The following is a 24583-nucleotide window of genomic DNA, read 5'->3' on the forward strand; positions in this document are numbered from 1 at the left end:
GACGCGGGTTAAAGGAGGTCGCATGTGAGAGGTGTCAGCTCACCTCCTGGGCCATGGAGGTGCTCTTATAAATGCCACTTGCCGATTAGCAGAAGGAAATTTACTAGGCGGCTATAAAGCTGCCCGGACAGTTAGGAATTCACCCTTGCCTGGGGCCTTGGCTGTATCTCTCTTCTCTTGTTTTGCTATGTAAATATGCGTTGGAAACATCAGAGGTAATGGGATTGCACATATAAAAGAATCAACTAAATTAACTCTCCCCAAAAGCATCAGGTAGACAAATGAAACCAATGTAATTAAAGAGATTGCTTTGCCTCTTCCTTGTTATCATTTTGTATTAAGTAGCATCCGGCGTCATCTAATTGTGGGTTTCCTCTCCAATGAATAGGTACAAATTAAATAGTCCCCAGACATCCCCTCCCTCCCCGGCTGTCCGTCCTGGAGGAAGCAGGCTTGAGATGAGCCCAGAAGGTGATGCCAGGCTGCCTACATCAGGACACCCGGGTGTTGGGAGCTAGTCATAGTCCCCCCTCAGCATCAGACCCTGGGCAATTTGAGAGCAGGGTGTGTGGTTCTTTGTCTACATTTTTATATCACAGGCCCTTACACAGTGATTGGTGTAAGAGGTTGGTTGGTGATAGGCAATGGTTTGATTTGTCTCCATTGCTAGTTTGCTAGTCCGTTCATTCTCTGGGAATCAATTTCCTCATTTCCCAATGGTCAGACGAGCCTTGTTTTAAGGACTTGTCCAGATCCTGTCTTCAGTAGTCTAGACTTGCTATGACAAGTCTCAGTGACTTCTCAGTGACTCTCTGATCACCCCATTGTCTCCCCGGGTTCTTGAAAAGAACTCCCCTAGGACTTGGACAGCTGAGACTACTAATTGCCCCCAACAGACTCTTTCCTTGAGTAATAAAACATCCCCATTGTAGCTGGAGACATGGCCATCTAGGATATCCTACAATTCTTAGCCTCCCTTAGAGTTGGGTGTCGCCATATGGCTATGTTCTGGCCAGTGGCAAGTGATGGATCTGCCTCCCATGGGAAAGAAGTGCCACCACTCTGTACCCTCTCCCACTGGCTGGCAGCTGGGTGAGAGGAGAGGAGCTGAGCCCGCTGTCTCTGAGGGTGTGAAGGGTGCTGTGTGTTGATGTCAGGGCCATGAGTTAGAAGGAGGCTGAGGTCTCCGATGGTTCCAGATCTGCCTTGTTAGCTCTGGACTCACTGCCGGAGAAACAGACGTCTATGTCGGTTAAGCGACAGTTGTATTTTGATGTCTCTGTCACGGTAGTTGACCCAGCATCACTAATAACTAACACAACATGCAAAGGGGAGTCTCGCTTTGCCCAACAATAATATTCTGGAAATGTGTGAGTACATGGAATCATTGTGCCTTAAGTCACATTTTCAATCAATGTGCCTGGAGAAACAGTATGTTGGGATAGTTAAGAGAGGGATTTGGAGGCTAGAACTGAGGTGCAGCTCTGCTGCTAGCTGTGTGGCCTTGGGCGGGTTATGTATCTCCTCTGTGCCTCTGTAGTTGCATTCATCTCCTGAGATCTTTGTGAGATACTGGGTGCAAAGTCCTTAATACAGTGCCTGGCATGGGGAAAGGCTCTCCATAAAGATTCTATGGAATTATCTGGGAAGTAAATGGGGTCTCAGGACCCCATTAGCACAGATTCTGGCTCCATCGATCTGGGTGGGTCCTGGCACCTGGCTGAGAACTCCTAGTGGAAGGGCTTCCTGTCAATCAATTCCCGACCCACCTACCATACAAACCAGACACTTATCCTGCAAAGTCACAGTCACACCTTCAAGAGGAGCTTCCCTTACCTTGAGATCTCTACCTGTTTTTACTTTGGTCCCCCCCCCATTATCTCTCTCTATATGTGTTTCCGCCATCACTGTCCACACCATGACCTTCCACAAGAACCCCTGAATCTGGGTTATAGTCTTAGCATCACTCTAGTGATCATTAATATTTATATAGCTTTCTGGAGCACTTTCCTATATATTATCTCACTAGATCTTGGCCACAGCCCTGCAAAGCACTTAAGACTGGCTTCATCATCATCATCATCATCATTGTCACCATCATCTTCTTCACCCCCAATGAAAAAAACTGAGGTTCAGAGTGGTTAGGTAATTTGTCCAACAGGCACCCAGGTTAGAACTAAGTTCTGTCTGATTTCGAAGCTTGTGACTCAGCCCTGAACCCGTCCGCCTCTCTGGCTGCATTGTGATCATTGAATGAGTCGCTTACTCATTTACTCAATACTTGGTTGTAGTCTCAAAGGCCAGTAAGATGGATAATTCCATGAGCGAATGAAACCCGGGGTAGACCAGTAGCTTCTCCTCCTTTGCCCAAATCCAGGTGTAAGTTTGGTCCAATCCACCAAAGCCCTGGAAACGGGATCATGCCAGGGTTCCCCAGGTTCTTTAAGAACCGAACAGATTGCCCTTTTCTCCCCTCTGTCCGAATCCATCCCGTCTTGGATGAAGGCATCTCTTTGGTCAGGGAGGCTGGAAAGCCACCGCGTGGCCACTCTCATGCCTAACTCGCCCTAGTCAACCGGAGGTCAGAAAGATCACGGTGAAAAGCCCCTGTCACCTACAAAGCCTGTGTTCCATTTGCAAAGAAAAAAAGAAGTGTTTCCCTTACATATTATATAACTCCGGGGAGGCAGTTGCTTAGCAACTGAGTCCAGTTGGTTGGGCTGCAAGTAGATATTAACTCTTCCTGCAGTCAATTGACATTGTTGCGTCTTCCCGGAAAGCCACCAACCACACCGTTTTCATAACAGAAAGCTCATGACATTCATTTGTCCCTCCACTCAGTCCCCTCCTGGCTCTCTCCTCACCAGAATCACGGTTCTCTCCTCGCAGCGTGCAGCTTGCCCAGTAGGACCAGCCTCGGGCTTTCCCCAACCCGTGGAGAGAACCTCCTGAGAATCCAGTTGGCTATTTTAGATCCATGAGAAGAACATCTGGCGAGCGCTAGAAGTCAAATGCACACATCACCATGTCAACATAGATGCTTACTTATTCAACTAGAATTTATGGAGCAACAACCACGTGTCAGACCCAGCCTTAGGCCCCGGGGATCAACGGTAAACAAGAAAGTCCAGCGCCCCATTCTCACCCACCTTCTATTCTAGTTGGGGAGATAGAGGGTCCTTATGAAAAGAAAGAAATAAACAAGATAATTGTGTGTCATAAGCGCTTTGAAGGCATAAACTAAGGAGTGTGATAGAAAGAGCCCGGGTGTACGGGGGTGAGGCGGTGCCTCTAGGTCAACAGCTACGTGGGTCAGTATGTGAGACGCGTCCAGAGGCTGGGCGCACTGCGCTGACGACAGATTCCTTCCATTCACTGTCAGTGCTGCAGGAGCCCTCGAGCTGATTCTGCTCAAGCTCCAGAATCTTCCCCATCCCGGCAAATGGTACCACCTGATCCAGCCAGCCAGCCGCTCAAGGGGGAGCCTGGGGACATCCTTCATCCTGTTGGCTCCCTCTCCCCCACATTGTATCCATCGGCAAATCTGTTGACTTTCAGTTCAAAACAGGCCTTGAACCTGCCACTTCTCCAGCTGCCACTCAAGTGCGAGCCGCCCGGTTGCCTCTCTGGATGGCTACAGGAGCTTCCCAATTGGTCTTCCTCTAAAGTTCATGTTCTACCCAGCAGCCAAAATGGAACTCAGACCCCAGCCCTCACTCCTCTGCTCAGCGCCACTCAACAGCTCCCCTCCCACTGTGCTTAGATGGCCTCCAAACACCCACTGCAAGGACTTGTGTCTTCTGAGCCCGGCTGCTTCTTTCACTCCATTTCTGACCACACCTGCCCTCACCGACCATGCTCCAGCCACAGTGGCCTTGGTTCTGACTCCAACAGGACAAGCTGATCCCTTCCTCAGGGCCTTTGCACATGCCGTTTCCCTTGTTTTCGGCCCGATGAACCCCTATTCACCCACTGGGTCTTAGTTCAAAGGTCACCTCCTCAGGGAGGCCCTCCCTGACCACCTGGCCCCCTGATCCCAGCACGCTGGTTGATGCATTCACAGCACTTTTATTCCTATTTGTGATTTCACACATACACGCATGTATTTAACTTGCTTATAGTTCTCCTTTTCTGATGGGCTGAGCTCCATGAGGGCAGAGATCACATCTGTTTGCTTGCAACGACATCACCAGCATCTCTCTGGGGACATGGCATAGATAGATGATGTTTAGATATTTCTTTTTCAAAAAGAATGAATAAATATAAGAGTAAAATAGCCAGAAATTACTGAGTGCTTAAGACATCCCAAGACAATGCCAAACACTCAATCTATTCTGGTCTCACTCAGTCTTCGTGGTAAGCCAATGAGGCGGGCATTACTATCCCCATTTTCAGAATGAGTAAACTGAGGTTCAGAGAGAGGATCTGGTGAGACTGAGGCAGCGGCCAGGCCGAAAGTAGAACGGAGCTTATTCTGACTCCCAAAGCTGGCCTTCTGCATCACAGTATAATTCCTAATACCTCGGAGAGTTTGGGGACATTTTTTCACCCTTCCCTCCTTTGGTTGCATGAGGAACATTTCAGTCACAGGCAGCAGGCGTATCAAAGGTAGCTCGAGAGCTGGAGGTCATATTTGAGGAGAGATCAGTCCGGCTGGTCTCGCAAAGTCAGGCCAAGTCCAGTTATCTGAACAACCAGAGCAGGGCAGACAAAGGCTGAACCAAAATAACTCCCCGCACTGAGTCATCCCTGATTGTGCCTGCGAGGCTCTGCAGGCCACTGGAGCTGCTCCCAGCCCTGCATCTCCCTATCGCTGCGTGCCCAGCACAGACCTTTGTCAAAAAAATATGTCAGTGGAAGCAGCTGGCCCCCAGCAATTCTGGGAGGCCCGAGGCAACTCGATTCGTATTAAGATAACGCCAACAGCTACCATTTGTTGGGCGCCGAGGATGTGTGGGGCACGCGATCAAGATCTTTACGTGGGTTTGTATCCACACAGGTCTCTCCGGATGGGAACTATTCTTTTTCCCATCACAGAGACAGAGAGATTCAGTCACTGGCTCCAGGCTGCACAGCTTGTGAGTGGTAGAGCTGGGATTCGATATGAGAGGTAAAGACCCAGAGTGCAAGCTCTTAAAAATTGTGTTTTATTTCCTACACACCACCAGGCGGTCCCCCTATCCCATAATCATCCCTCAACCCTTTTCTAAGAACCTAATGCATTGCCCAGTGGTTGATTCATATGCAGAGTCCCAAATATCATCAGCTTGGCCTGGGTGAAAGTTCCTGTGGATCAGCCAGTGATGTGCAGTCCAGTCCTGCCAACTAGCAAGGGCAAGGTAAGGATTTCTGGATCCAGGGGTGGGGACAGAGATTCACCTGCACACTCAGTACACATCTCCTTGGCGCCAGGATGCACGCGTTATAACAAAAGTCTGCGTGATGACCATCTTGGACAATACCGTTGGCTTCTGTGAAGGCCAAGAAGGACAACAGAGTGAGGTAGGCTGCGTAACAGCCTCAAAGAGGCCTTGGCCCCTGGCCAGTGTGGCTCAGTTGGCTGAGCGTCATCCTGTGCACTGAAAGGTCGCTGGTTCAATTCCCGGTCGGGGCACATACTCTATCCCCAGCACACGGGAGGCAGCCGATCAATGTTTCTTTCTCACACCGATGTTTCTCTCTCTCTCTCTCTCCCTCTCCATTCCTTTCTCTCTAAAATAAAAAACCCTCACATATATACTTTTAAAAAAGAGGTCTTATTTTTTCCATCTGTGAAATAGGAAATTGTGGGACTATGGCCTAGTTGCAGATAAGATTGCTTTCAGCCCCAGAGTTCTTGCCTCCAACCTTGGAGCACGATCTTCTCTGAGCCTGCAATGCCCTTCTCACTCCCATCTTCATTTTGCCAAGTGCTCCTCATCCTTTGGAACTCAGCTCAGGAACCACCTCCTCCAAGAAGCCTTCCTTAAACCCCAGTCCTGACGGGTACATCCTTGGACTTTTGTAGCTCATTCCTATCAGAGGACACATTGCGATTTATCAAAATTATCTGTTTCTCCACCCATTCTCCCTATCAGCCTCTGAGTCTCTTGGGGGCAGGGGTCCTTCTGTCCTGGACAACCTCTTTCCGTCCACAACCAGCACAGTTCCTGACAAAGGGACACCCAGCTTGGGTGCTCGGTACACACAGTGCCATGCTCTCCAGCATGGTAATTATTCCAGGAAGAATTTGACCCAAACAGCTACAGGGAATTGAGCAAAACTGAATGCTATGGAAAACCTAAACATTACAGAGACTCGAGAAGCATATAGAAACATAAAGAGAAAATTGCTTTTCAAAACTGTAACAAAGGGAAGAAAAGATTCGCATTGGCTGTTAACATAGGTCTTGTTCGTGCAGCGGGGTAGCGATGGGATATTTAACGTTCCCTACACATCTCCCAAATGTTCAAAAATGTCAAAGAAAGAAACAAATTAAATTGTACAAAGAGAACCTTTTCCGTCCACGTATTTCCCACCGTTTTTGGAAGACGCGTTACAATTTGATAGAGAAAGAGTGTGAAGCCAGGGCCAGCTCTTGGCCTTGACGTGAAACTTGCTGTGCATCCTTGGGTCAGTTGCCTCCCCTCTCTGAGTGGTACTTGTTTCATCGTTAAGTAAGGGCGAGGACCAGACTACTCCCCAAGGGTTTGATTCATACGCATTCCACAGGCATCGAGCCGTGTTTTTCTCACGTGGATTTTCTAATGACAAATTGAGGGGGTTTTTCCTCCCCCTGGGAAATTCTCTCATTTTTCCACGTTCAAAGACACACAAACTGCTCACAACTCCCTGCTGTTGTAAGAGCAATTTGCATTCATTATCCTAAACCTTTCCGCATTTCTTGAAACCTCTTTTTATGTGGGAAAAAAAAAAAATGTTCCCGATGTGATCAGAAAAGATAAATCTGCTATTTCCCATTTCAGAGAGTAATCAAAATGCTCCTTCCCAGAGCAGGTATTCATTATAATTTATGACGGGTGCTTGAAACTGCCTTTCATTTTCTCTCTCATCAGCCCAGAATTATTGTTTCTAATTTAGAACAGAAATGCCTAAAGGGGTGGAGGCTAACTGTGAAGAAATCTCTTTGTGGCGATGCCTTATGATTCATGCATCACGCAATCTTGGGGTGACCAGATAGTTCGTTCGTGTGACCTCCCTCCCTTCACTCATCTAGGAGCCGGGAAAGGCAGAAAGGACAGTCAAGGACCCAGGCGATGGGCTTATTTTACCCATCAGAGCCCGAGGCCTACAAGTTTTTTAAGAGCCCGTGAAAACGGCTGAGAGCTAAAAACAATATATTGGCTCCAAAATAGTAAAAGAAAACTGCACAAGCAAAATTAATAAGGGCTTAAATTAAATGCCTCCATAACACATGCTTATGTCAACCTTAGTATTTTTTAAATTTAGTGTTCATAAAAGTTTCATTAGGCTCGAAAAGAGTCGATGGGTTAGAATCTCGTTTCACAAGACTTCCTGAGTGTACTTGATGATTTTTCAAGACATTGCAGATGAATGTAAATTGAGGACGTTGCTGTGGTAACAAAATAATTCCAAAAGCATAACTTCAATATTTCCTGTAACATGTTACAATAAAAATGCATTTAACTTATATGACATAACACGAGTCTGGGGCTCCAAAACAAGACGGCTGATGGCAAACCGAGGTCCCCGGTGGCCTTGCACAGGGTGAATTTATGAATGGGCGGGGGGATGGACAGGTGAGCGACGTAAGGGTGGATGGGTGGGCTCATCAGCAGGTGAATGAATGAAAGGAAGGCTGGACGGATACCCAGGCGGGCGGACGGGTGGATGAACAGGTGGAAGGGATGCATGAGTGGACGGACAGACGGATGGATGGACGGGTGGATGGGTGATGGATGAAGTTACTTGCTCGATGTCACTCCCTGAGTTAGAGGACGTGCCCCGACTCCTCGCTTTGAAGCTGTCATTAAAGCCATTGAAATTTTGTCACACTTCCTCAAGTACAAGGGCTGAAAGGGTCCCCAGAGATCCTCTAGCGCAACTCGCTCATTTGACAGAGGAAGAAACTGAGGGTCCGAGAAAGGAAGGGACTTAGCTGATGGCATATTTTCGTTGTTTCTCATTCGACAGGAGGTGGCTGCTTAAATGTTTCCCTCCCGGAGACACCTGGCCCACGCCTGTCTCTCGGACACCCTGCGTATCTATAGAGAAGCGTTTCACCGCTGGTGACAGCTCACTGCTGAACTGGCAGGTCTCTGCCTTGCCAGGCCCCGGGTCTTGCCTGGGCTCCAGCTACCTTGTAGACCCTGCCGTGGGGAATCATACCTGCTTCATCCATGTTCGTGGCCTTTCATTCTTAGCACACACTCTGTCCCTTCCTGAGTCCTTCAGGTATCAACGGAGCCATGGTGGGGATAAAAGGGGTCCTTGGTTCCCTAGCGTACCGGGTTTCTCCGTGGCTCTCCTCTCCCTGATGGCATTCTGGTTTTCCTTCGAGAAGCCCCCATCCCTCGCTCGCAGTATGTTGGGGGAGCACAGGGCTGGCCAATCAGGTCCTACGTCACTCCACCCCAATAATTACTCAGAAGATGAGCTCACAGATCAAGTCTGATTATACAGCACATCCATTAGCCTACTTAGTCTTCTCCACAACCCTGTGAAATACGCACTATTATAAATCTCTTGTAAAGATGAGGAAACTGAGGCACAAAGAGGTAAATAACTTGCCCGAGATTATATATCTGATGTGGCAGAGGTGAGATCTGGACCAGGTGGCCTGCCTCCAAATCAGTGTGCTTAACCTGCACTCTCTTACCTTTTAGAATTTGCAAAATTACCAGCTGATGGGGTTTTATCAGAGATGCTGAACGATATACATGTTTGCTACCGTTAAGTGCTTAACTTACAACTTCAAAATGACTTAATCCCCGGGAGAATTAGCTTTCTCTGCACATCTCAGTGACCTCATGGAACTTCATACATGCAACCACTTGCTTATCTGGATGCTTAGTTCCTCGGAGCCTCAGCCACGTGGACGCTACAAAGACTTAAGAGCAGGTCAAGAACGAAAGCTCCCAAGGTCAAAGATGCTGCAAAGGATGGGCTTTAAAGCTGACAGAAGATATTCACAGAAGAATCCCTCGTCCTGACTTTGCACACGATTTCATGTGAGTTTTCTCAGCTCACAGTGATTAGAAAGTGAAGACGTGGGAGGAAGTCAGCTTAGCATTGTGGCAAAACTCATGGCCTCATGAGTGAGACTAACCCAGAAGCAAATCCCCGCCAGAAAACTGGCAAGTAAAGGGCTTCACGTATCGGAGCCTCAGTCTCCTCATGTGTATAATGTGGCAACAATAGCATCTACCTTACACCGCTGCCATGAGAAGGGAATGGAATTGTTGATGTAAGTTACATTGCTAGGCACATAGTAGGTCTTCAATAAATGGTATCCATTATGATTGAGCTATGATAAGTTTTTCATCCCGTCTCAGGTTTAGTTTCCTCATTTATCAACTTTAGATGAGAATAAAAGTCCTCCTGGGGCGTTTCACAAGATCGTTGGATAGCAGTAAGATAACAGAAATAAAAATGCTTTTAAGTGGCTGAACGCTGCTTAAGTCTAAGGCGTAGTACAGTTATTAGTACTGGAGCGGCAGGAATTATACTACTGTTAATACTTACCACTATTAATCATCATTATGACTGCTGCTGTTATTATTACTGCGGCTAGTATAAAAGAATATAATGTAGGTCCTTAGATTCCCGCAATATTTCAAAATAATTTCCTGGGTTAAGAATACCACACAGGGCTGTGGTGTCTTTATTGAACCTGAACCAATAGCACCTCTTTTCCCCTGAAATGAATGAGATAGGGCTCCCTTTGCACAAGGAGACACAGGTGCAAATCGACAACTGTGTCTACCATAGCAGCTGCCAAGCACGTGGGAATAGCACGATACACGCTAGATCATGAATCAGGACAAGAGAGAGGGGGATTATAGATGGCTCCAAGTCTCTGCCACTCCCCCCACTCCTGCCCATCAAGAGTGAGCTATATTTCCCCTCCCCTTGCATCTGAGCTGGCCTTGCGACTAGTTTTGATCAACAGAACTCAACATGCAACTTCTGAAGCTGCCCCTTAAAAGATCTTCAGCTTTTGCCTTGGCTCTTGAAACACTTCCTCTTAGAATCCAGCTGCCATTCTGGGAGGAGCGCAAGTCACATGGACAGGCCACAGGAGGGAAAAGTGAGGTGCTCAGGTGAGAAGCAGCTCAAGCTATCAGACATATGGGTGAGCCCCTTGGCCCTTGCAGCCCAGTTTAAGACCACGTGGACCAGAAGACTCTCTAAGATGAGCCCAGGCAAACCAGAGAATCATGCAAGATGACAAATACATGGTTGTAATTTTAAACTGCTAAGTTTTGGGGGCGCTTGTTATGCAGCAATAGCTAACTGAAACAAAGTGAATAGAAGTGCTTCAATGAGATGTTCCTAACCCAGCTTAGAGGAGTAGGGAAGGCTGCCTGGAAGAGAGCGTGTGGAAGTCATATGGGATTTATGGGCTATGCAGGTGAGGAAGGGTCCTAGCTCTCACTCATGAGCCAACCATCTTCTCCACGTGATGCTTTGGAGTCCAAGGCAGATTAGCGATAAGAACCAGAACTTGAAAATCTCTCTCACCCAGACAATTGTTTCTCCTCTTCTGGGATTGGCCCCACTTCCCCGGCTCTAAATCAAAATGACAGGGCCTCCAAATTGGTTCAGGTGCTCATGCATTTGTAAAAATGTCTTTTGCTGGAGAAGGCTGGGTACGTCTAATTTCTGCCCCAAGCACATTTTTATAGTTAAGCTGTATTATAAATGTCATTTAATTTACCCAGCAATGTTGGGCCTATATTAAACTGAGAGTCACTGGTAATAATATATAAAAGATCCATTTGGTACAGTCTGACCAGGGTTGGGGAGGAGGGGAAGGGTGGATTTAATCATCGTTTGTCCAAATTTATATTCTTCACCTCCCTTCTCTGTCGCTTTCTCCGAGTTCTAGCCACTACAGGGAAGACAAAGAAAGCCTTTTAAAGCACCAGACCCGGCTGGAGGGGGCAAGTCAGTGGATGAGCTGGAGGTTTTAAATATAGCAGAAGGGTCAAGGGATGGGAAAGCTGTGGATTTCTGTGCAGGCTCAGAGCACAGAGCTCCCTTCCATGTGGTTGGGGAGAAATTGTGTCAGCAGGGGTGGCCTGGGCAGGCTGGAATTCGATGGTTCCAGACCTTAGCTGGGAGGTAGGAGACAGGTGAGCCTGCCTCATGGGGACAGTGAAGGGATGGGATCAACTCCTTCAAGTCCTGTCTCCCAGGGCCTCCTAAGTAATCCCCCCCCCCATGTTATAGTCATTGTTATCAAGCCAGAACAGGCCACTTCCCTGCTTACTGTGGCTTCTAAGGACCTGAGAATAAACTCAACATCTTCTGGCAGCCTCCCTGCCCTATGGGATCTGGGGCCAGCCACCTGGTGACTTCATTTTGCTCACTTCCTTCGCTGTTGCGGCTTTTTGTTAGGTCTTCAAATGCCCCAAACTCCGGTGACTTATCCTTGGCCAAGCCCAGAGTTGGAACCTGAGTGCTGACAAGTCCCTGGCTCAGCCTGTCTTGCAAACATAGGAGCAGAATAGAGGGCTGACGGCAGCAATCAGTCACGTCAGGGGGGCGTCCCCATGCATGGCCAACCTGTGCCTGGCTCACAGGGAGCTGCGCACGATCCATCACACGCTATACGGGTACATTTATTTGGCTCTCTCTCTGGAGCCTGCCCGAGTCTTTCCCGCTCTCCTTCCTCCAGGTGCATTCTCTCTGCCTTTCTTTTTCCCTAAGCTCCAAGGGCCCTTCTTTTGCCTCTGTAACTTGTTTCCTGAACCCACGCAGCCCAGCTGGCTCACTTTTTCTACCGCTGTGACTTTCTAAACAAACTTTCTCCTATCATTTGAAAAAAATAAAAGAGTTAACTAGACTTTCAAGGAAGAGAGGTTCTGGGAAACCTGGACTGTCCCCAGGTTGGGAACATGATGAGTAGACTTCCACTCCCACCCACGCCACAGAGGCAGTGAATTCTTTTCAGGTCGCTCAGACTCACAAATCATAGCTCTGGGTCTTACTAGAGCTGTGTGACCTTGAGCAAGTCACTGATCTCTCCAAGCCTCAGTGGCTACTGCTGTAAAATGGGGATAATCGTCTCTACCCCATTGGGCTATTATGTATGTGGCTTAAATGAGATAATGTGAGTAACGGGCTCAGCATCTGCCCTGCATATAAGTGGGAAACATAATGATCAGGGACAAAGGAATCATAAAAGGTCATGGTTTAGGGGTCAGATAATCCAGGCACAGTTTACTGATGCATCAGAAATCCTTGGTAGGAGTATGTGGAGCTTCATAGGCAATAGGCGTGGTGCACCTTGAGTGTCTGTTTTTAAAAGCTCCCCATGGGATTTTTAACTCACAGTCCATTTTGGAAACTACTGATTCAGCCCAAGCCACTACATGCAAAGATGGAGAAGCTAAGGCCCAGAGAGGGACAGAGATGGGCCCAAGGTCACACAGCACATCTTTGGCAGCTGTGTCAGCTCCAGAATGCAGATCTCTGACTCTCGATCGGATGATCTTTCTGCCAGTCCATGCCAAGGAGTTACATGAGGTCATACGGAGGGGCTTGGATCATGGGCAGTGTGAGGGATCCTCACTCAGCTCCTGCTCTCTGAGGTTAGAGCTGCTCTCAGAGTCCCCGGCTCCCTTTTTAACTCCTTTAAGTACATGGTGCCCATGAGAACATCTGAAATTCTTTGGAAACTCTTTAAATGATTTACTAATCTCAGATTAACAAGCTCAACCTTTTCTCTCTCATTGCAAGGGTGGGCTGCTCTTTGTACCTCATTGTGCAAATATTGAGGGATCAGAGTGCTGCAGGCCAACAGCCCAGCACATGGCCTATTGATGCATATTTGTTGAATGAATGAGTGTGCTGAATGGGTGAATGAATGAAAGATCACTGAGTGTAAGTTCTTTGAGGGCTGGCCCTGTTGGGTTTTGTTCCTGTGCCTGGAGCAGAGCCTGCACAGTAGACACTCATTAAATATTTGCTGTTTGTGGTTGAATCAGTGACTTTCCCAAGCCTGGTGGGAAAGACAGATGCATAAACAAAAACTAAGAATAGCTCAGCCTCATTACTATAGCAGGGGTGCCAGCCTCAGGCCAGGGAAGCATGGTGAGGGACAGAGGGGAGGAGAGGCATCTGGGAGGGGATCCCAGAAGGGGTACAGGGTACAGGAAATGGGAAGGAGGGGGCCGGGGAAGAGAGCCCAGCTGGGAAAATTCAGAACCTTGTTCCAATTACCAAAAAAAGGCCCAAGAAGGAGAAAAGCAAGTTACAGACCAGTATCGATGGCATGGTGCCATTTTGTAAGAATTCAAAGTATATATGCCCAAATTGAGGGTGATCCTTCAAAATAATGGGCCAGTACTCTTCCAAAACATCAACGGCAGAAAAAAAAAATCAAGGCCAACGAGCTGTTTTATCATGGAGCCTCTCTGACTCTCAGTTTCCTCATCTGAAAAATAGGACTAATTTCCATATCACCAGCCCCTCAAAGTTGTTTGTAACAATCTAATACAGTAATGGATATCCTCTGTCACATGCTCCGCACAAGTAAACGACTATTTTTATTACTACTTGAATAAAACTACCCCACGGCCCGAAAGAATTCATTTGTTTTTGGCCAAACCTCATTAACTGATTGTCCAAGTTTATGCTTTATGGGACTAGTGGGTAGATTAATTATGTATATACACACATCCAGGTACCTCTATATAATCCTCTGCAGTTCTGCTCAGGATGTATTTTCTGCCAACATATTGTGACCATAAATGAAGCTAGTAACGTTGCTCTCAGCAGGCCCCCGTTGGCGTTCTCTCGCCTGTCCCTATGACGTCGGGGATGGTTATGGAAGGTTCTCTTAGAAGGATACATTTATTTGGCCTATTAAAGAGCGTCACCTAATTTTTTTTTCTAGAAATGAGGGTGGACGAGACCCAACCAGTTTGCTTTGTGTAGATATCAACCAGGACTACAGGCAGCGGCCCTGGGAATTCACCGCTCACACCCTGGGCCCTTGGAGGGAGCTGCCCCCTGCCTGGAAGTCATCAGGGAAACATGAGAGAGGAGAGAGCAAAGAACTTGCATTTCTGAGTCATACCTGAGTTCGAAGAATAGTTGGATGTTAAATTCTTTGAGGGCAAGGACATGTTTTATTCTTTGTTGTATCTCTAGCTCCTACCAAGTGCCTGGGACAGGTCTCAAAGGCAGGGAAAGTAACTCTTGAATGAATGAATGAATGAATGAATGAATGAATGAATGAATGAATGAATGGGTCCTAAGCCACCACTGTTTAGCCATCCGAGCCTCAACCGCTTTATCTATAATCAAATGGCTATGATAGTGGCCTTTGTAGTTCTGCTAATAATTGAGCGAGACTCCGTCAATGAAGCCTAGCGTCCACTTTATGAACCAAGATAATAAACTACCTCAAATTGGGAAGCAGCCTTCCCATGTGGTTGCTGTAAAATCGATGCTCCTCTCCGATCTCCCACTGAACGTATTATCTGTGGGACTCCCGCAACTGTGAATTCTGTCCCGGCCGGTTATTCTACACCGAGTCCCTCTTCTCTATCAAGGCTCTTGGGAAAGGTCATCCATTCATTTATTCATAGTAGTATCTATATTGAGGATCTAATTTGTGTCAGGTACTGTGCTGAGCTCTTGATGGAAAATTCCGTATTTGCGTCTCCTATCAACCAGATGAAAAAAGCCCAGTCGTTTCCCCGGCCCATCCTTGTTTTCATAAAGCACGTACAACTTGACCGAGGTTACGCAGCTAGTAAGTGATAAAGCTGGGACTCAGACTCGGGTCTCGGTGACACCCGAGCTCTTGGCCGTGGCCATACGCCACTGAACACCTGCTGACTGCCCCGCGTGCCATGCTCTGAGCTGGATGTTGGTGACACAGACCTGAGGAGTTCTTAGTCTGTGAGGAAGACAACCATGGCTGCTATTCACAAGCATTTCCTGCACGCTAATTAAGAATAATTATATTGCAGCATCCATCCATTCAACAAATCTGCATTTATTGAGCTTCTGTTAGATGTACTGTTAAGCGGTGGGGATTGAGGGCCCAATGAGACACAGTCCCTGTCTTAGAGGATGTCACAGTCTAGAAGGGGTTTTAAATATCTGCATCTGTGGGCAAGTGATTAATGGTGATGATAATCCATTGGCTCATGCATCCCACGACTGGACACCTGCTATGAGCTAGCGTGGGTTAGGCCCTGGCTGGGCACACAGTGATACCACATCCTTGCAGGACTAGATACATTTTTAATGAATGATGATGACATATTTTATCATATATCATATGTATTACTATAATTATTGAGCTCCTACTATGCACCAGCCACTATTCTATGAATTTTACCAGGTCAACTCGACTTGTCACTGCGGTCCTGTGATGTGATCCATCTCGCATTCTCATTTCACAGTTGAGGAAATCGAGGCCTAGAGAGGTTAAGTAATTTGCCTAAATTTACACATTAGGATAACAAGAGAGGTCTGAGGTTTTCCCTAAAAGCAGCGGCAACAGCAAAATGTTGTTTTTAACCTCAACTGAAGTAAAAGTATGCAAATTAGCCTGGGCACATCACTTTTTATTTATGCCATAAATTAGGCAAATCTTCCTTCCTGAAGCCCAGGAACAGTAGGCCTGATTCTACATATTTTGCATTAATTTCCGAGGTGGTTGGCTCAAATTAGCTCTACAACGTGGTAAACCCACTAGAAGGGGGGGTGGGGGTGGATGGGGGGGCCTGATCAGGAGAATTTAGGGAATGAGAAGTTGCAGGAGCTCTTTCTCCCTCTCCCTTTGCTGATCACTTTGCAGTTGAGTGGCACACCTCCTGGTCCCGGGCTGCCAGACAGCTGCAGAGGCTGTGCCCTGTTGAACGTGGGGGGGGGCACTCGCACTCACTGCACATAAACAGCTCCTCCTGGAGTTGTGCAGGGAGGCGGCCCCGTGCCTCGCACGCTTACAATGCACCCTGCAGAGCGAGGCCGAGGAGGCGTTCTACTCTCGTTCTGCAGATGGAAACTGAGGCCTGGGAGTCAGGTGGCTCCCTCCAGCATCACACGACACAGGAACGGCTGAGTTGGGGTCCACGATCGGCCCGTCTCAGTCCTAACCCACCGCTGAGTCCACCACGCTCGGCAAGCTGACTCCGAGTACGCCCTTCAAACACGCCTCCCCCCGGCTCGGGGCTAAGAAAGCTTCGGAGAGACCGCGACATCATACAAGGGCCTGTTACGGAAGCCACAGCCACGCGTTTGCGGGAGCGCATCCTCTTCCCATTGATCTCCGTTGTTGCTCCCAAATGCACCGTTGCCACTCACTCCCGAGCAACTTTCACAAGGAGGGGGAGGGCCCCCGGGACCCTGTCTTGAAGCTCCTCTTGCCTTTTGACTCCAGCCTGATTTTCAAAGATCACCTTTTAATGCCTAAAGATACCAGTTTAGGACGACCCCCCCTCAGATACTCCTACCCGAAGTTATTTTTGCCTAAGTTTATCCAAACGAGGCGAAGATTGTGCATTTTCTGCAAATGCTTTTGTGTCCTGTGCTCCCCAAATTTGAGTCATTTGTGGCCAAAGAATTCATTTCATTCATTCATTCCCTCAAGCTGAGAAGAGACAGAAAGTAAGTCAACCCTGGCCCTGGCCGGTAGCTCAGTTGGTTAGAATGTCATCCCGGTACGCCAAGGTTGCGGGTTCGATCCCCAGGCAGGGCACATACAACAATCCACCAATGAGGCATCAGTAAGTGGAAAAACAAATCTCTCTCTCTTTCTCTCCTTTCCTCTCTCGCTAAATGCAATTTTAAAAAAAGAGTCAACTCTTGACCCCAAGACTGTCTCACTGTCCTGGGAGGAAAGGAGACAAAGTCCACAGTTACGCATTGTGATTCTTTGCTGCTCTCTTGGATGTTTACCAGTGAGGCGCCTGGATGAGTATGGATGGGCTGGCAAGAGTTCCAGAGCCATATCCTAGCAAATTAAAAGGGGTGGGGAAGCGGCCTTCAAGGCCACCAGAGTATGTCATTAGCAGTGATTACTCAACCCAAAGCCTATACCTGAGTGGCCCCGTGTCACGCCCATGGCATGCTCAGCTCGCCGGCCATAGGCGGCTGGATTAAGCACAAACCGCCTGCCTACGACCCGCACGGGAGAAGTCACGCTCCTTTCGGGAGCCGAACCAGGGAGAGGCTGCGCGTTAGGAGCGACGTCCTGACATCGAGAGCAGCGCTGTCCAGTAGGACTTGCTGTCGATACAGAAATGCTCTCTCCGCGCTGTCCCATGTGGCAGCCACTAGCCACGCCTGGCAACCGGGTACCTGAAATGTGGTTAGTGGGGCTAAAGCACTCAAATTCTAAGTTAATTTTAATTAGTTCAGCTTTAAAATGGAACAGCCACATGTGACCAGTGGCTAGTCATTCCACATGCAGAGTTTGAGCTGGAGAAGCCGTGGAGGCCCACATGCAGGTGATGAGAGAGATCTACGGCGAGTGAGCAGAAGGTAGGCAATGGAGAGGGAGCCAGAAGCAACTGCTGACGGAGAAATAGAAGCCATGGAATAGAAATGAAGAGAGGAGCCGGTCCCCGGAACATCCTTGACCCAATATTTGGGCTGCTCTTCAAGCAAGCCCTCTGTTTTCTTGGACTATCCTGAGTGCGTCTTTGTTCTATCCAACCACAAGAAATAATGGTTCCTCTCTTGGAAGCCAGCAGTGATCTCAGAATCAGAAAATCAGCTCAGAGTGACAATAGCAATAGCAACAAATCATCGCCATCATCGTCATCACCCTCCACCACCATCACCTCAGAGGTAAGTGACTTGTCCAAGATCACACGCTTAGGTCGGAACCGATATTTCTCTGACTCCAGCGTCTGCTTTCTTTATTAAGCTGCACTGCCTTGCCCAGTTGGGCTCTTGGTCCTGGGCCAATGTTCCATTTCGGCATCCCGGACTCACCGATTTATGATGCTAAGCTTTGGCACATGTCCACTTCCAAACTGGGAAGGGCTGAGACCAGACAAGGAAACTGTCACCCAGAGGCTCAGACCCACCCCTCTTCCCTGCAAGGCTTATCCCGAGCTCCAGATCCCGTATATTAGACTGTAACCACTCACGGCGCTCTAACCTCAGGCCCCTGGACCCTCCTGGTGTCCAGCCACTACTGCCCAAGGCTGGCCCTGAGCACATCTTGTAAGCCTCATGTAACCCCCCCCCCTGGCTCTCACCGCCCCCTCCCGCTGGGTTTCTCGATCAGCCACTCTCCACAACCCACGGTGAGAGCAAGGGAGCTCAGGAGGGGCTCCTGGCCTGGCACCCGAGCCTCCCCAGCCTCCACGGTGGACTCTTGCTTGCTTGACTCGAGCCATCTGCTTGGGTGGCACCTTTCCCAGGTGTTAGCTGGTCCACTGGCGCCTCAAAGATTCAGGCGCCAAGTCGGCAGGGGAGGGAGCTATGGCTTGACTTCAGCTTCTACTGGGCAAGTTTTACGTCACCAGTGCCATGGCCGCGTAACGGATCTGCCCGATCTGGGTAACGGGTGCCGTTGCTTTAATGGAGACGGGTGCCCTGAAGGATTCCATTGCCACATCTCTTTGGGTCTCAGAGCATACACTTGAGGAAAGCAGGGATTCCGGTGTTCTTAAAAGAGGGGGAGTCACTCTAGAATGGGAGTCAGAGATAGGAGTCGGGTTCGAGTCCTGGCTCTGCCACTCACTTGCAATAGGACCTTGAGTAAGTCAGTCCCTTCCTGTCTTTCGGTCTCCTTCCTCAATAAAATGAAAATATCAGGGAGCGGTGTTTGGGGTCCTGAGCCTTCCGTGCCAGCATCTACCTCCCTGAAGTTTGAACTGTGCCGGTCCACTTATATGTGGATTTTTTCAATAAATATGTATAGTACCATAAATGGACTTTCTCTTCGTTATGATTTCCTTAATAACATTTTCTTTTCTATTACGCACTCTATTGTAAGAACACAGTGTTTAACGCATGTAACATACAGAACTTGTTAATTGTTTATGTTATCGATTATCAATTGACTCTTAGTAGTTAAGTTTTGGGGGAGTCAAAAGTTATGCTTGGCCCTGGCCGGTTTGGTTCAGTGGTTAGAGCGTCAGCCCGCGGACTGAAGGGTCCCGGGTTTGATTCTGGCCAAGGGCACGTGCCTCGGCTGCAGGCTTGATCCCTGGTCCCTGCCAGGGCTCGTGCAAGAGGCGACCAATCGATGTGTCTTCCTCACATCAGTGTTTCTCTCTCTCTCCCTCCCTCCCTTCCACTCTCTCTGAAAAGCAATGGAAAAAATATCTTTGGGTAAGGATTGAAAAAAAAAAAGTTACGCTTGGATTTTTGACTGCTGGAGGGTGGAGAGGTCGGGGGTCCTAAGGACCGTGTTGTTCAAGGGTCAACTGTAAACCTCTGACCTCCTCACCCTTTTACTGTCCCCTAAACGCAGCCCTGCTCTTCCCCACCCCCACCTTCGCCACCACCAAAGGGCGGCTTCTGAGGAGCTACAGTCACCAGGGGATTATGCAAATATGCAAATCCACTAAAGCAGCGTTTACCCCGCGTTTGTTCTCAGCAACTCGGTGGCGGTCTCCAGAGGGGATTCCTTCAGTGTCACACAACCTCTAGTGGACAGCAGCGAACACCGCGGCTCGCAGGCCTTTGTTCCAGCTCCCAGCCCAGGGCGCCCAGGGGTTGCGAGCACACGGGCGGGTCGAGTGGTCTGTTTCACGCGTGAGCTTGTGCGCCTGCCCACCTTCCCCCCCACTCGGCCCTGCTCCCCTCTCTCCAATCCCACGGGTGCGTCATGTGTCCTTAAAGAAGTCTTCTCTTTTGGGATCTTCACTGCCCCACTGCAGAAACCTCCTCTCAGGCTGCTGGTCCCTGTCACACCCCTTCAGGGCCAATGCATCTACTCAGGGAAACCTTCGCTGACAACCTGGGGCCAGAACTGAACACACCCACCTGTGGGATCCCATAGCACCCTGGTATCTCCCTCTCAAGCCTGTATCGCGCGGCATGGACACTGGTGGTTCCCCTGCAGCTCTCTCTCCTTAGCCTGCCCTTTACTGGCACAGGGGCCTCATCGTAATATTCTATGTCTCCAGCACCCAACACGGGGCTGGCAGCCCGCACAGGGAGTGCTCGGTAAATGTTAAAGAAATGAATGAATGAGCAGGTGTCTTATGTCATCCTATGTCTTCTTTCCAATCATGAACCTGCCACCCTACAGCTCCAGTACCCTGAATGCTGCTTCCTGATGGTAACGCCGAGGTTCAAAGAGATACAGTGCGAAGGTCTGGAAAGGAAAGGAGTCTGTGCCAGGCAATGAAAAATCCCCACCTGCTACAGGCAGCATAGAGCTGCTGCAGCTACTCACTCACCCCACCTCCGGCCCTTCTGCTGTGGCCTACCTTAGCCAGATACTCATGGTAACATCTGGTTCGCACCAGGTTCATGGATTTTCTTTCTTGGCACCTCTGACTAGGCGCCATTTGCTCTTTGGAAAGCGGGGGGAGAAAGAGGGGTAACATCACTTGAGCATCTACTATGTGCCAGGCACCTTACACAGAAGTGTTATGGAACCATTACAACCTTCCCTCCAGGCTGGGACCATCCACCCCTCCCCGGCCCTCCATTCCACAGATGGCGAAATGAAGGCTCAGAGGAGACAGCCCTGCTGAGGGTCACACGCTCCTCAATAACGACGCTGGATGGAGATCACTCTAATAACAAAACCACAGCCGTTCTTTTCCAGGACCCTATAAATCTAATTCTAGCGCCCAGCTCAGCCAAACTCCCCACAGCAGCCTCGCCAGGGTCTGTCTGGCGTTTTGTCACTTGGCTCCATGAAGAAACCACAGACTCGTATGAAAAGGGCAGTTGGACTCTGTGTTCCAATGATGCCTTCCTTGGAGCATCCCCCTGCCCTCTTTCCTTCCTCTTCTGCACTGCATATGCTGTGTCACCAATCATTTCTCTTTGAGAAACGGGAATCAATCGCGGTAAGCAGAAAGAGGGAGGGTGGAGGCAATGGCAGGGCCCGATCGGGCTCCAAGCTGCTGAGAGCTCCCTTCCGCTGACCTCTGGCATTGCACACACCTCCCCTGCCCTCGCCACCAACTACAGCTTTGAGTGCCCCTAGTGGACGTCTGCAGAAATTGTGGGCCACGTAGGGAGACCAGGAAAATTGAGCCCTTTTGAAGAGCGGGGGTGAACTTGTGAGCAAAACCAGAACACAAGCCACTCTGATCACGAAACACCCTTTTGCCTTGGAAGAGAGAGGAAAGGAATACAACATTATTATTATTTTTTTTTAGCGTCTAACCTAGCCACGTGCACACAGGAAAACCCCTCAAGCTTGGATGAGGTGGGCCCTGGCGGGGGCAGCCAAAACTCCACGGGAAAGAATGCAGATCCGTAATGAAAACAGCCTTTAAATGAACCCAAGAGCAACGCACATTAGAGACTAGAGGAAGCTGCAGATCTGAGTCGTACTGAGCACTGTTCAATTTGCTTTATTAATTCAAGAGAAAAAGAAAAGAAATTACACCCGGGCTCTGCAGTCTTCGCACGTACTCACAATTATTCCCCACGTGCTTATCTCAGACAATAAGAAGCTTCTTCCAAAACAAGTTACACTTCATACTTCCTCATGCCTTACAGCGAAATGGCCCGAGAGTCACGTGCCCTGCATGCGAATGTAGCAACAAGTCCCTTTCAAGTATTTACAAATTCCCTCCCTGCCCTGAAGACAGAAGGACTAGCTTGCAACACAGAATCAGAAGCGGAGGCCTGGTTCTCCATCTGACCCGAGTGGAAGTTGGGCTCCACGTTAAAAATAGAATTTATTGCGGAAGGTCAATTGCTTCCAAATGCACCATCAGACCTGGCAATGCTCATCGGTTACCCTCACTCCTTCCCGATGACTCAGAGGCTCAAAGTCAGACCAGCATGGTTATTAATGAGCCTTCTGAAGTAGTAGTACATCGGTTGACTTTAATTTGGCGGTGGCCTGAAGTTAATTAAAAATATATGCTGGCTGGCCATAGTGTGGAGTTGGGAAAAGCAATATAAAATGTCTTAAAAATTAGCACGCACACACTTTGTGTTTGAAGCCAGTGAAGGAAACAGGATATGAAATCCTGGTCTTGGATAAACAATTCAATATGTGCCACTAAGACATTTTTTTTTTTTTTTTCCTGGAGGGTGGTGTATTGAAGAGTGTGGTCCTCAGAGGCAGAATCACTTTACAAAAGCCAGCAAACCACTGGCTAGCTTTAGGCTCTGTGTGTGCGCGCGTGCGTTTGTGTGTGTGTGTTAGTCACAACACGGATTCAAAAGGAAGGGGTGGGGGTGGGGATGAGAGAGAGAGAGATCTGGACTCTGCTCAAGGCCACCAAGCCATTGTTGGAAAGAGACAGCTAATTAAGAAAGGACATGCTGTGGTGGAAACGATTTATTTAAACCAATCCCCTTTTCCCATCTTTCCCAGAGAAACTGTCCAGACCGGGTGTAAAAATTGTGAATATTATTGCCTCCTAAGTGGGGGGTTCGTTAATGAGATGCTTTGTTAAACAAAAGGTGATGAATTCTTTCCTTCGCTCTGCATTCCGGCCTCCACGTTGAAAGGGAAGGGGGGCGGGGGCTCACACGCCTGAGTTATGCCGTGGAGGGCACCCCAGGCCTTGGGGAAGAGTCCGAGGGCGAGGGACCCACAGCGCGGCCCTCGGGGCTGGGAGCTGTCCGCGGCCTCTGGTGCTGAAAGCGGGCGGCGCGCCAGGGGCCCCGCGCTCCCCGGGGAGCCCCTCAACTCCGCGTCCGCGGGGCTCACAGCAGGGGCCAGGTGGAGTGCGCGCTCTCCGACCGTCTCCAGCCTGGGCAGACCCTGCAAACTGCCTGCCTTTCCCCACGTGAGGAGCGCGCTTCTGGGAAAGGGAGCGGGACCCCCTCAGGAGCAGAGGCAGGGTGGTCCGCCAGCGCTGCCCTCCGCTCTCGGGCCTCCTAGGGACCCGTCAAGCCCCCCAAGCTCATGGGGTTAGCTTGGGGTGAGTTCAGGCGCTGCGCTCCTCTCTCCATATCAACCCCTCCCCAACTTTTTCTGGGATGGAGAAGAGGGTGCGGCGGCTCCACGTCTGGGGAGAAGCCACCCTCCTCCGCGAAACGTGGGTCCCCCTTGCCCACCGGCAAGCACGTGCTGGGTAAAACTAGCACCCCCCCCCCATTCATATATATAGTGTTTAAAAAGGATAGGCTGCCAGGGGGAGGAAGGAGTGGGGAGTCCGCTCAGGTTCCTGACCTGTCACCTCTCCCCCATCCCACCCCACCCCGCCCCAGCCAAGTTCTGAGAACCCCGAGCCCCCTCGACTGGCCTCCAGGCAAAAGCCACACCCAAGTCCAGCTTCCAGACACTTGGTTGAGATCGGTCCTAACACCGGGTCCCTGGGGCAACCTGACCCAAAAGGAGGCAAGGGGTCCTAGAGCCGGAGGGGCGCCCCCCAGCCCCCCGCCCCCCACGCGCTGCTGGAGTCTGGTCCTCAGCTGCGGGGCGGGTCAGCGCCCCCCGTCTCCACCTCTCCCGGAAAGGGTGCGAAGGATCTGGCACCCAGGCCCCCCCCCCCGGGCGGCTGCGGAGAGCTCCGGGAAGCTGGGGCTTGGAAGCTACCCACTCCACGGAGATTCTCGGGGGGGGGGGCTGCAAAGGGGAGCCAGCCGCCCAGCCTGGAAGACCGAAAGGGAGCCCGCAACCTAAGCAGGGAAGCGCCGGAGTCCTTCAGACGCATCCCCGCCTCTGCGCTCCCGTCAGCCGGGCCGTGGGGACGCGCTTCCGCGCCCCGAATTTGGACAGTCGCCCCCTCGCCCGTTCCCCATGCCAGCGGGTGGTGCGCGAGCGGCCCGGGCCAGCCACGACCCCCCCCAGCCGCCCCGCACTCACTACAACTTTGCCCCCTCCCCGCCCCACCCCGCCGGGCGCTTACCTCCCGCCAGAGCGGCCGCGGGGCTCCCCAGAAGCAGGGCGACGAGCAGCGAGACCCCGCCGAGTCCCGCGGCGGGCGGCCGGGCCGCTGGCATCGCGGCTGCGGGGGGCGCGGAGCCGCGGGCTGCGGGGCGCGAGCGGACAGCGCGGGAGCCGGGCGAGGGGGGGGGCGCGAGCGAGGCGGGGAGGCGGGAGCGAAGGGGGGGCCGCGGGCCGGGCAGCCGCCGGGGCCCCGGGGCGGACGCGCTCAGCCCCCGGTCGCTCCGGCCGAGCTGAGCCGAGCTGGGCGCGGGCGGCGAGTGAGGAGGAGCCGCGAGCGAGCGCGGAGCCGGCGGGCGGAGGGAGGGGTCTGGGCCGAGCCGGAGCCGCGGGAGCGCAGGCGGGGAGGGGGCAGGCGCGGCGAGCGCGGGGGGCCGC

At 50.4% G+C, this 24583-nt stretch overlaps 1 protein-coding gene across 1 annotated transcript in view; it reads right to left on the bottom strand.

Moving 5' to 3' along the window:
* SEZ6L (seizure related 6 homolog like) overlaps window positions 1-24320 on the bottom strand; it is a 118783-nt gene extending 94463 nt beyond the window's left edge. The window contains exon 1 of the mRNA XM_081122588.1: window positions 24168-24320. Coding sequence (XP_080978714.1) covers window positions 24168-24261 — 94 coding nt within the window. The 5' untranslated portion in view covers window positions 24262-24320. The remainder of the gene's footprint in view (window positions 1-24167) is intronic.
* Between the last annotated feature and the right edge of the window lie 263 nt (window positions 24321-24583).

The sequence above is a fragment of the Miniopterus schreibersii genome (genome assembly GCF_964146895.1).
Source record: "Miniopterus schreibersii genome assembly, chromosome: 20".
In the NCBI taxonomy this organism is placed as follows: Eukaryota; Metazoa; Chordata; class Mammalia; order Chiroptera; family Miniopteridae; genus Miniopterus; species Miniopterus schreibersii.